The 12,058-nt window shown below is 44.1% G+C and overlaps 1 protein-coding gene across 1 annotated transcript in view; it reads left to right on the forward strand.

Moving 5' to 3' along the window:
- Positions 1-4,243: 4,243 nt before the first annotated feature.
- LOC141141153 (squalene synthase-like) overlaps positions 4,244-12,058 on the forward strand; it is a 43,369-nt gene continuing 35,554 nt past the window's right edge. The window contains exons 1-2 of the mRNA XM_073628858.1: positions 4,244-4,406; positions 10,087-10,215. Coding sequence (XP_073484959.1) covers positions 4,281-4,406; positions 10,087-10,215 — 255 coding nt within the window. The 5' untranslated portion in view covers positions 4,244-4,280. The remainder of the gene's footprint in view (positions 4,407-10,086; positions 10,216-12,058) is intronic.

Below are 12,058 nucleotides of genomic sequence, written 5' to 3' on the forward strand. Positions count from 1 at the left end.
AACGCTAGCCAGCCAACTATCACAAAGAATGTCTCCTCAGATAGTTGCTCTACAAGGATTTCATTTGCTGCCTATAGATAGCTGACACACCTGGTTTAATAAAAGTCTCTGCAAGCACTTAGACAAAAGTATAGATATCTTTTAACTTGGTTGTGAGCTAATCCCAGGAATTAGATACAAGACTGTTTAATGGTAAATTAACTCAATCTGTTGGTAAGGGTTAGAGTGGTGATTTGAGCATAAATGAGCACACAGAAAATGGATCCAGTCTGCTAGACCGTGTAATCTCTATGCCAGTAGTAACTTTGAATAGAGTTCTGTACCACTAAACTGGAATCGGCTCATAAATCAGCAAAGTCAGCAATAAACAGTCTATATAAACAATAACTGCAATGTGAATAAGAATACTGCAACTGGGTTAGATTGCACTCCAGGAGAATGCCTAGTTTCTATTGTAATGTCCCCTGGGAGGTACCTCTAAAACAATGGGCAGAGGTCTCTGTGTAGCAATTGGAAGGGGCAGTCCTTGGTCCTAACTCATTGTCAGGGCCTGGACTTGAACCTGGGATCTCTTCTGTGTCTGGCAATGATTCTTCTCACTGAGATGCTGAACAGCACTGTGCCTGATCCATTGGACAACCCTGCCCTGTGTCTTGATTTCTGTTGAACCTTGAACTCTTTGATCCTCACATGAACTTCCTGACATAAGCCATGTCTCTGCACTTCCTGTTGTCAGATTATTGTGGTTCTTATCCTACCTGCTGCCTCAAGCTACCTCCCTTGCTACTTGGAATTGACCTTGGCTTGTGATCCTGACTACGACACTCTTCTACATCAACCTTGGCTCGTGACCCGACTATGACACTCTTCTCCTGCACCGACCTTGGCTTGTCACCTCGACACTGATCATCGTTCTAACGGCTCAGACAATTCAATCTAAAAGAACTGAGAACTGTGCTTAGCCTGACGTTATTGGACATTGGTCTCCACCCACTACAGGTATTCTCATAACACTCATCAGCTGGATAGAGTTGGGGCCCAGTTGTACCATTGGTGCACACAAGAACAGTTCCAGTCAAACCTAATGGGCAAAGGTCTCTGTTCTGCAATTGGAAGGAGCAGTCCTTAGTCCTAACTCATCAGCCGGCTAGGATTGGGGCCCAGTTGTATCGTTGGAGCACATGAGAACAGTTCCACAGTTCCAGTCAAACCTGCAGGCAGCAATAAGGCTACTAAGCAGCTGTGTAGTCAGATCCTAAAGGTCTGTCTCCCAAGTACCAATGGGTTGTGACAGCAAGGTCCTCTCACTAGACCCAGTCACACAGCCGCAGTGGTCCCTCTGGTTAGGTGTCAGCTCACTTCTGTGTTCTGTGGTCCTCTCCACAACATGAACTGTATCCTGGCCACAGTTTAGTCACTCAGCACATTGGTAATGCCTCCCTTCCCCTGTCCTCTGGGATGGCCACACGACACAGATCTGAAGATTCTCTCACTCTCTTGACCCGCACTGCACTGCCCTCTCACTAGCCAGTTTGCCTGAGAAAAGTCCTGCTCTATCCACCCTCTTAGCGGACACCGGAGCACACAGTCCACTCCTCCAATAGGCAAGGCAGCACCCATACATATGATGTACATGCAGAGTTTTAATGTGTATTCTCAGTGAATTCTTTATTTATTTTTTTTTTCTTTTGCAATAACATTAAGGTTTTTGGAATGATTTCCTATCATTCTGCTTATTGTATTAAAGCCCAACCGAGCCCAATGTGTTTTCTAAACCTACATTATCTTTAGAAAGCGTCATGGAGTGTGTCAGACCTCTGCGGAGAGACCACTGCTTCCCCACAGAGAGCAAGGGTCCTTCTCTGCAGCATGCTGGCTGGGGACAGGCTTTTCTATTCAGGATGTGGCTGCTTTATTAGAAAAAGATTTTGAACACCATTTGATATTATTTTTATTTTTTTTTTGTAGCACATTCAGAGCTTTGTGAATTGAGCTGTATGCCTTTCCCCTGCACAGAAGCCCAGCAGGCAGCAGTCACCACTGACAGTTCGCAAGCTGTCAAATCATTCTTTGCAGCTATTACCTTTTGCACCACCACCCCCTCCCTTTTAGAATGTAAGCTCTATGAGCAGGGGCCCTCCTGTACCTTTTGTATTGAACTGTACTTTAATTGTGTTGTCCCCCTTATACATTGTAAAGCGATGCGTAAACTGTTGGCGCTATATAAATCTCGTATAATAATAATAATGGGGCTGCTCATAGAAGGCTGCACTGTGTACAAATGCTTTGTTCTGCAAAATGTCTGTCCATCCGCAGGTTCCATCCAATCTCTCTTTCCTGACAGGAATCCATGAGTGAGAGCCTACAAACCTGCTACAAATATCTAAATGAGACCGGCAGGAGCTACGCACCAGTTATCCAGGCTGTGGAAGGGGAGCTACGGTGAGAGTATTTTCTGTTGTTAAACATTCATTTTTAGAAAATACTGGTTTTGGAAAATGTGGGAATTTTTATTTTCTATCAGTCGCTGAGGCATCCGTGCCTTAGCATTGATGGTGTGTCATCTGATGGGGCAACCAAGTTTTTTTTTTTTTTTTTTTGTAGATGGAAATAGCACCCTAGGATGCCAGGAACAGAAGTAGCATGTGTAGCACCCTCCCAGATAGGCTGCTAGGAAAGTTAGGCAAATTTAGTTCTGTTTGGTTCCACTGTTATCAGTTGAGAAGTTTGTGATTATTTTGGGCTACTCTTGGGCTACTCTTGGGCTCTGCAGGCTGCAGCTTTGATTACTTCCTCCTGTCTTTTGGAGAATACCAGAACATAATGGGTGGGAGGAGGCAAATTAGCAGCCTGAATGTTTATGTTGTCTCAGCCAGTCCTTGGGGGAGGGTGCCCAGAAATTGGCTGTGGGAGTGCATAAATAGTTTGGAGCCTGAGGCACCTCTGTTATCGTCCATGAGAAGAAGTTCGAGAAAGTTTGGGTACCCCCAATTGGGACTTTAAATTGGCAACAACACTAATGGAATGAGTAAAAAGTCGTTTTATTAATACAAATGGAAACTAAAAAATCATCACACAATGATTGCTAAAACAAACATGAACATCAGACACATACACACAATATAATATCTTGCAATAGACTACAAAAGTAGGTATATAGAGTAGATTCTCTCCAGTAACCAAAAACACTTTCCGATAGCCAACATCCAGAAAAAGCCTTCCGGTACCCAACGTGTTTCAGGTTCAAAGTCCTTTCATCGGGGGTATTTGTTTAGGAGAATTTAAATTCTAATAGATAACAAAGAATAAAGTAAAACATAACATAGTTTGTAGTGCAAGACATCATTTTGACAGACATAATGAATATAGTATACCCCATGTTCGGATAGGCAATCTAACTGAGATATGGTGAAAGGCACCGCAATCAAATACAGAGTATTCAGGCAAGACTAGAATTAACATTGTCAGTGGATGGCATATATGGAGGTCTAGTTCAACCTACAGATTTGAAGCATCACGGCCCACAAGGAGGGAATGTGTCAATAGTCCCTAAGGCCAGGGGAGAAGTTCGCAGCCTGGAGGGCTTATGTTCACTGAGGTCCCAGCTTCTGCTGACCCGGGGGGGGGGGGGTTTGGGTTTGACTACTTGCTGAGAATCACTGCAGCTGTACAAGAGATTTTGTTGAGGATCCAGTCTGGAAAGTTCACTGAGGAAAGTCTGTCGAATATTGGAAGGCAGTATCCAGGGACACTGTGTGCCTGTGGCAGCAACCCCTTGAGCATCAAGGCTTAAGTTTGCCAGGCCTGGGACTGTGCTGTCCACTTTTTTTTTTTTTTTTTGGGGGGGGGGGGGGGCTACCACTACCACTGAAGGGACTGTTCCTAGGTTTAGCTGTAGAGTAAAGAGTACCCTCTTGTTACTGCTCAACATTTGTTGGGGTATCCCAAAGCTCCCAGTGTCCTATCCAAGTTTGTTCAATAATAAATATAAAAAAAAAGCAACCCGGGCTGTTTATTGAGCCAGATGAGGGAATGTTTCTGTATGTCTGGCTGCCACTGCACTAGTGGGGAAAGGAACATCTGAGAAACTACTTTAGCTACTAGAGTAGCGCTACACATGTACCAGCGATTTCACAGAAGTGGGCATCGCTAGAAATTGGATTGGATAGTAGAGATAGTACTGATGGATTGTAAGGAGCTGTCTTCTGTCTGTACTCCTTAGGCACATACTATGTATATTCTATCTGGTTGTGAAAGCTGTGGACACTGTGGAGGATGACATGACTATCTGTCTGGTAACCAAGATCCACATTCTGAAAAACTTTTACAATCTACTGTACCAGCCTGACTGGAGGTTCATGGACAGCAAGAAGAATACTCGCCAAGTGCTTGAGGGTTTCCCAGCAGTGAGTAAAGCTAGGGACTAGTTTATGTGATCTGTTACCATGCTGCCATTGCATTATTTTTCATTTGAAAGCATTTTTATTGGGCTATTACGTAGATCGAATCCGCACAATTATATAAATTGATTGTTAGTTGTAAAGGGTCCTCTTACAGTAGTGGTCAGTGTATTGCCTCCTTACAATGGTGGTCACTAAGATCGGTTTATCATGATGGTTAATGGTGAAGTGCTCCCTTATACTGTATTGGTGGATAGTGGTGAAGTGCTCGCTTACATTGATGGTCAGTGTAAGGCCACCTTACATTGGTGCTTAATGATGATGTGCCCCCTTAGACTGTTGGCGCTATATAAATCCTGAATAATAGGCTAATAGACTGGTGCTGACATTGGGACACCATGCTATGGCCTCAGTTGGAACAGACCCCTCCATAGAGCACCATGGTGTTACGCAACGCTACCCACCAACATTAAACAGCATCCTCTCATTGTACCCACTACGCGCAAATATGTCAAGCCTCACTCTCATCCCGAAACTCGCCCTCATTCCCTATATTGGGTAACCCTAAGTTCACACCGGAACTTCATGATATGATCTTTCAGAACTTGATCAGCTTAGGCTATTTCCAAGTCCCTCATTTCCGAGCCCCAGGACAATGGATGTCCATATCAGAAATCACAAATCCGGAAGGTCCTTTCCGCTTGGATTTTTTCAGAGCACTTCAGCTCTGCCATTTCTTACAGTCCATACCCCCTCCCAGAGACTCTAGCCAACCCCACACCACTTTAAAGGAATACCGCTCAGACAGTGGAGTATTACCACACACACTCTTGCTCACCTACAACCTGTTGATTACGCCCCCAGCTGACTACCAACCTCTGGGCCTGATCGGGTGGGAACAGTATTTAAATTGTAAATTTAACCTGAGTCAGCGACACCATATCCTTCAATTCATACACAAATCCTCTATCTGTACAAAAATTCAGAAAACTAACTTTAAACTTATGTGGAGGTGGTACAGAACCCCTTCCCAACTACATAAATTCATTCCCTCGACGCCTGACCTATGTTGGGGGTGCCAGAGGGACCGAGGAACTCTTCTACATATCTTCTGGGCGTGTTCCAAAATAGAAGACTTCTGGACAAATGTCTGCCACATCACACAGAAATTTACGTAACGCCCCATCCCGGACGATCCCGCCTTCTTTCTCCTCCATGCCTCAACGATCCCGGAGAAAATCCTATAAGAGGTCCGTAATCCGTCACCTCCTAGACGCTGCCAAATCATGTATTGCCCTCCATTGAAAATCCTTACACCCACCAACCATCGTCATTTGGCTTAGAAAGGTCGCAGACATAAACAAAATGGAGGACCTTATCCTCTCGGTCAGACATCGACAGGACCAATACTCTAAAACCTGGAATTTATTTGTGTACTCTGATGAGGGCCAGGCCCTCCTGGGGAATGACCCAGCTACCTGAATCTTACAAAACCTCCCTTTGCGTCTCCACTTTGTGACAAACTCCAAGAATTATGTTATAACTTATCTACTCTGATGATCCATGTTCCCCCCCCCCCCCCACTTCTGACCTTCTCTCTCCCCCATCTCTCCTCGCTTGCTATCTAGACCTATTTCTTTCTGTTTTATTGTTTTGAGAAAAAAGGAAAACTGTGACGAGATTCACGGAATAGCACTTTATCATCACATAAACAGAGGTGCTCCCTTTCTTTTTTTTTCTTTTTTCTTAATCCTACAGTACAGGACACGGGTTCCTTTAAGTCTTGACCATGAATTTGATGCTAGCAAACAATTGTTTAGAATAGGTCATTTAAACCTCCCTCTCCCAGTAATCCTCAGATTTTTTTTTTTTTTTTTTTTTTTTTAGCGTCCTAAGGTGATGGATGACCTCTCTAATAAGAGCAGGTTTCTGGCTCAAGATACTTTTTTGGCTTATTATACTGGAAGATTGGAGCTTGAAGCTTGGTCCTTCACATGTAGAAGTACTCCACCTGGGTGCACTGATACTTCTGGAATGATTGCCCCTCTGCGTGTGGCATTTAGCCTCAGTAAGGCAGTGCAACATGGTGTAGTTGGCTGCAGAGTGCTCTACATATCCAGTAGCTCCAGTCCCTGAAGACCTTCTCCATGGAGGAGAGGGTAAGCCCTCTTGAACTGGGCAAAGCAGGGAATTTCCACCTAGTGGTCTATCCCCTGGGAAAGTGCTTTTTCCCTGGTGTGGTAAGTCCAGGGCTTTGCTCCTTTTGAGGGCACCTTAGCCCAGGAGCAGTGTGTTACAGGTTTGCTGCGATACTTTTAAACAGCTTGTTGTGACCATGATCTAGCAAGCACCAATCTAAATCGTTTGTTGCTGCCATAAGCAAGCGTGCGCCATTTTACACTTAGCAAGGGGACTTTGGCGTAGGCCCTTTGATTCATTTGAGTGCACACTGGCTCATTATGTGTGCACACTCCCATCTGTAGGAGGTACACAGCCTCCTCCTTTCTCTAGGCGTCATCACCATTGCTCTGCTACAGATTGCACACTACAGCTCCAGCTGCAACTCCGCTCCAGATTGTGGCTCAGTTTTTGGCATTGGTCTTCACCAGTAGCTTCAGTTGTGGGACTCAAGACAGCTGGAATCTTTCTGATCTGTAGCAACAGTCTCTGTACTGATCGAGCTTGTGAGTACCCCATGGGGAATCGCCCTCACCCTCATGGCAGGCATCAGACAGAAGAAAAGTGGGATGAAGGGGTAGGCCAGTATATGGCATACAGGACCATAATGGAAGGTATTCAGGGTTCCTCTCAACTTCTGGGTCTTTGGACCTCTACACTTTATAGCCTCCCCTTATCTCCTTGGGTAACTCCCCATTCCTTCTTTTTAACTTGAGAGTAATTTGCAGCCTTGATGGGGAAAGTATTTGCTCTCATAGAGACTGCAAAAAACTCAAGGTGTAAATTCTGCCAGTCCGCGTCTCCTGAGCAATTGTCTGACTCGTGCATCACAGCAGCATTGCTTTCTGATCAAGAGGAGCCTGAACTCCTCCTGGGAGGATAGGCAGTCGCCCTCTGTGTATACCAACCTGAAAGAAATGATTAAAGTTTTGGGGAGTATCTGTTTTTGAAGCTAGAATCCTCACCATCTGTGGATCCTTAACACACAGAACAAGCTTGGAGTATCTGGGCCTAGTCTTGGACAGGGCGCAAGTCCCGGTGTTTCTTTTTTAGGAAAGAGTGTTGACCCTCCAATTTCATGTCCGGCATTGCGCTCTAAAAAGCTTCCTGAAGTCCATTTTTGCATGAGGGTTCTGAGCCTCATTTGAGGCAGTGATCTTTGCTTGGCTTCACTCCAGGCCTCTAGAGCTCAACTGACTGTGTGGGACAAGTTCACGTGGTGCAATCATGGAAGTTTCAATTTCGACAATACTCCATTGGAAGGGTATTGTCCTTTCCCCAATCTCTTCTGGAGCAAATCTTGGCACTTGCCATCCCCTTTCAGAGACTTCATAAAAGGCCTTTGTTCAGGGGGTAACTCATGTTGCTTCCCCTATTTGTACACCTGTGTAGCCTTGGTATCTTAGTTTTGGCCCAGGTGGCTTTACAGAAGCCTCCTTTTGAGTCTACTTAGGAAATCCCCCTTGGCCGACCTCACTCATAAGTTGTGGCTTAGGCAGGTTAGCACTAAGTCTTACACCTTGAAGGGTTGGAATCCCCATTCTCCTGTTAAGGCTCACTCCCTTCATTCAGCCAGAGCCTCTTGGGCTTTTCAGCATCTTTTTTTCTCAGATTTTTAGGGCCACCATCTGGTTTTCTGTCCAGCCCATAGGTGTGTACACACCAAAGCTCAAAGCCCACATGATGGGTGTGGCCAAATTGTGTCTACAGTGGGAGGGATTTAAAGAGGAGTGGTTAAATAAAACCAAAAGCCTTCTTATACCCATAGAATATACTTTGGGTCTTCCATCTAAATTACAGCTACTCATAGCCCTGCCTACTGGACCAGGGAATAGGAAAAAGAGGTTAAGAGCCAGAGTTGCACTACCCCTAGTACTGTGAAGAGTCCCAGGGAGAAGAACAGAAGTAAGTCAATTTTCTTTGTGTCTCCCCATGTAGCTGCGCTTGTCACAGGCAGCTAAAGAGGAAATGCTTTTTGTTTATGCCGGGTAGGGGGCAGGGCTATGATAGACTGTGATTGGCTTATAGCCATGCCCCTCACAATTATAAAGCCAATCACAGGCAATCATAGCCCCACCTCCCTACTCCCTGTGCCAGCCTTTAGTACCTGCCCCCTTCCCAGAATAAAAAAAACTGCTTCTTCTGTAGCTGCCTGTGACAAACACAACTGCAAGGGAGACACATAGAGGGACAGTATTTTACCTTTTCAGGCAAATTAGTGGAGCCGAGTGCCGAAATGTGGGCTTTGGGATTCAGCCTGGTTTGGTGGGACACCAGGATTTAATTAAAATCTCGGGACAGTCCGCACAATCCAGGGAGGTTGGGAGGTATGCACAAGGGGTGATTAGGGTGTGGTGTGCCCTGGCACATCCTGTGTGCACGACTATGGTCCAGACTTTTTTTTTTGGGGGGGGGGGGGGCGCCTGTTGGACATTAACCCAAATGCCCTACAAATCCACCACACATGGATTCTTAGGTCTCCCCTCCCCTATTGTTTAAACTATTAGTGAATGTTTTCTATATATACCTTTTAAAATTTCATATATTGTACCCGCTCCCAATGAAGTGGAATTGCTCCACGAAACGCGTCAAGCCCTATAGGTTGCAATTACTACAATCGTGTATATATGCTAAATGGAACCTTTTGTCAATCATTCATTTTATTGTATTTTATTCCGTACCTACATCATCCGCTTTAAATCCAAAGTGCACGTCACAATGTGTTTGATATGATTGAATCATTGGGGCAATTTTTTTCTTATTTGTATGAATTACTGTTTATATGTATTTTTCTACATTTTCATGATGAGGCTGTCCAATAAAAACTGCTTCCAACATCACTATCTTCTATATGTATTGATATATTACTCTACTTTTTACATACATAGGATTCCTTTATATGGTTAATCCACACTATTTTACCTTTTTTGTTTCGCATGCACCTCATTCAAAGTCCCATCCTCTTCTCTTTTTGCATATATACAGGAATAGAGGCACTGAGCCCATTGTGCCATATGCCTCACTTAAAGTCCCAAAACCCCTCTCTCCTTTAAGTCTAGGGGGCCTGTTCTGTGAGGGCCATCCCTGCAAGCTAGTAATGTCAGTGGAAAGGTGCCGGCTAAAGAGGATACTGGTTAGTGTCCCGAAGAATCAGGGTTCATTGAGTCTGCTGCCGGAGTAAGCAAAGAACTTATTCTTCCATACAAATACTGTATGGTTCAGCAAAGACTCTGCTATTCAATTCAACCAGGTGGGGCCAAGTGAGAGTTGTCCTCATCTGTGCATAGTTAAAGTTGGAATATCCGAATAATCACCTTCTTCTATCCAAGTTCTACCAATAAATACAAAAAACAAATCCTCTAGACTGGTCATTGGATAATGAGTGGATGAGTGTGCACCTGGTTGTGTGAAAATACCCAAGTATCTGGCTGCAGGATAATCAGAGGGAGGTCCAGGGAAATCTATACGGGTAGTGCTACAATTGCTTTATATTTTTTTCTGTTCTCAGATCTCTCAGGAGTTTAGGAACTTGGCTGTGGTCTACCAGGAGGTGATTGCCAATGCTGCTCGTGAGGTAGCGGATGGGATGGCAGAGTACCTACAGAAGCAAGTAGAGTCTGTACAAGATTTGGACAAGGTGACAAATGACATTGCTAGTGCAAAGGACGTCCACAATATTTGATTACTACTTCCGCACCCCATTTGTTTAATCACTAGATGAGTTCAGCCCCCACACAGTTAAATGTACTCACAAGGGAGATGCTAGTTCAGTGTTTCACAGCCATTATATTAAATTTCATGAACTGAGGGCTGTGTGAAATCTTATCTTAGATTCACTGATTTATGGGAGTTGCTGATCTAAACATCAATTCAGTTCTGTGTATTGAGCAACCTTTTTTTTTTTTTTTATTTTTTATTTTTTTACCAGCCGGTGTCAGCACTGCCAATTTCAGATAAAAGCTCAGACCTCACACAGCCCTCAGTTCAGCTGGAAAAATGTAATGAGCTGTCAGCTGTTTATTACAGAATAGTTCCCCAATGGAGTTTAACTGGAACACATTTTAAAGGTGTATACATTGACTTACAGACAGTTTTTTAGTGAATACATCCATCTAAAGAGAAACTTCAGGCAAGCTGCTCATTTGACTGTTGAAACACATACAGTTAATGTGAACTGTTTTCTTGTCAAAATATTTGCAACTCCATTCAGTCAGTCTTGTGATTCAGGCACTCCTGGCAGACTACACAGCCAGGTTGTGAGCTCATTTTTTCTCACTGCAGTTAGTGACCCTGTAAACATTCTAAGAAACGCGCTGTAAAATAATGTTCCCTCACCGCTCAATGGACACGTAAATGGTCAGCATTTTTATTTAGGGCTTCTACTGTCTGGACTATTTTATTAGTGTTTCCCCCGAGAATAACCCGGGTCTTACAGTATCTCAAAAAGGAGTACACGTCTCACATTTTTTAAAATATTTTATTCTATCTTTTCATGTGACAACACTGAAGAAATGACACTTTGCTACAATGTAAAGTAGTGAGTGTACAGCTTGTATAACAGTGTAAATTAGTCTTAGTCTGCTTGTCTTCAGCAAACTGTTTGTGGGCTTTCTTGTGCATCATCTTCAGAAGAGGCTTCCTTCTGGGACGACAGCCATGCAGACCAATTTTGATGCAGTGTGCGGCGTATGATCTGAGCACTGACAGGCTGACCTCCCACCCCTTCAACCTTTGCAGCAATGCTGGCAGCACTCATATGTCTATTTCCCAAAGACAACCTCTGGATATGATGCTGAGCACGTGCACTCAACTTCTTTGGTCGACCATGGCGAGGCCTGTTCTGAGTGGAACTGGTACTGTTAAACTTTTGTATGTTCTTGGCCACCGTGCTGGAGCTCAGTTTCAGGGTCTTGGCAATCTTCTTATAGCCTAGGCCATCTTTATGTAGAGCAACGATTCTTTTTTTCAGATTCTTAGAGTTCTTTGCAATGAGGTGCCATGTTGAACTTCCAGCGACCAGTATGAGAGATTGAGACACATTTAACACACCTGCTCCCCATTCGCACCTGAGACCTTGTAACACTAACGAGTCACGTGACACTGGGGAGGGAAAATGGCTAATTGGGCCCAATTTGGACATTTTCACTTAGGAGTGTACTCACTTTTGTTGCCAGTGGTTTAGACATTAATGGCTGTGTGTTATTTTGAGGGGACAGAAAATGTACACTGTTATACAAGCTGTACACTCACTACTTTACATTGTAGCAAAGTGTCATTTCTTCAGTGTTGTCACATGAAAAGATAGAAAAAATATTTACAAAAATGTGAGGGGTATACTCACTTTTGTGAGATACTGTATATTCATTTTGACAACAAAAGACACAGTAGGGCTTATTTTCGGGGTAGGTTTTATGGCATGTGCTGTCTTCTCTCTCCCTCCCTGCCTGTCAGGAATCCCCAGTGGAACCGAGTAAAAGTGC

Source organism: Aquarana catesbeiana, linkage group LG04 (genome assembly GCF_042186555.1).
Source record: "Aquarana catesbeiana isolate 2022-GZ linkage group LG04, ASM4218655v1, whole genome shotgun sequence".
NCBI lineage: Eukaryota > Metazoa > Chordata > Amphibia > Anura > Ranidae > Aquarana > Aquarana catesbeiana.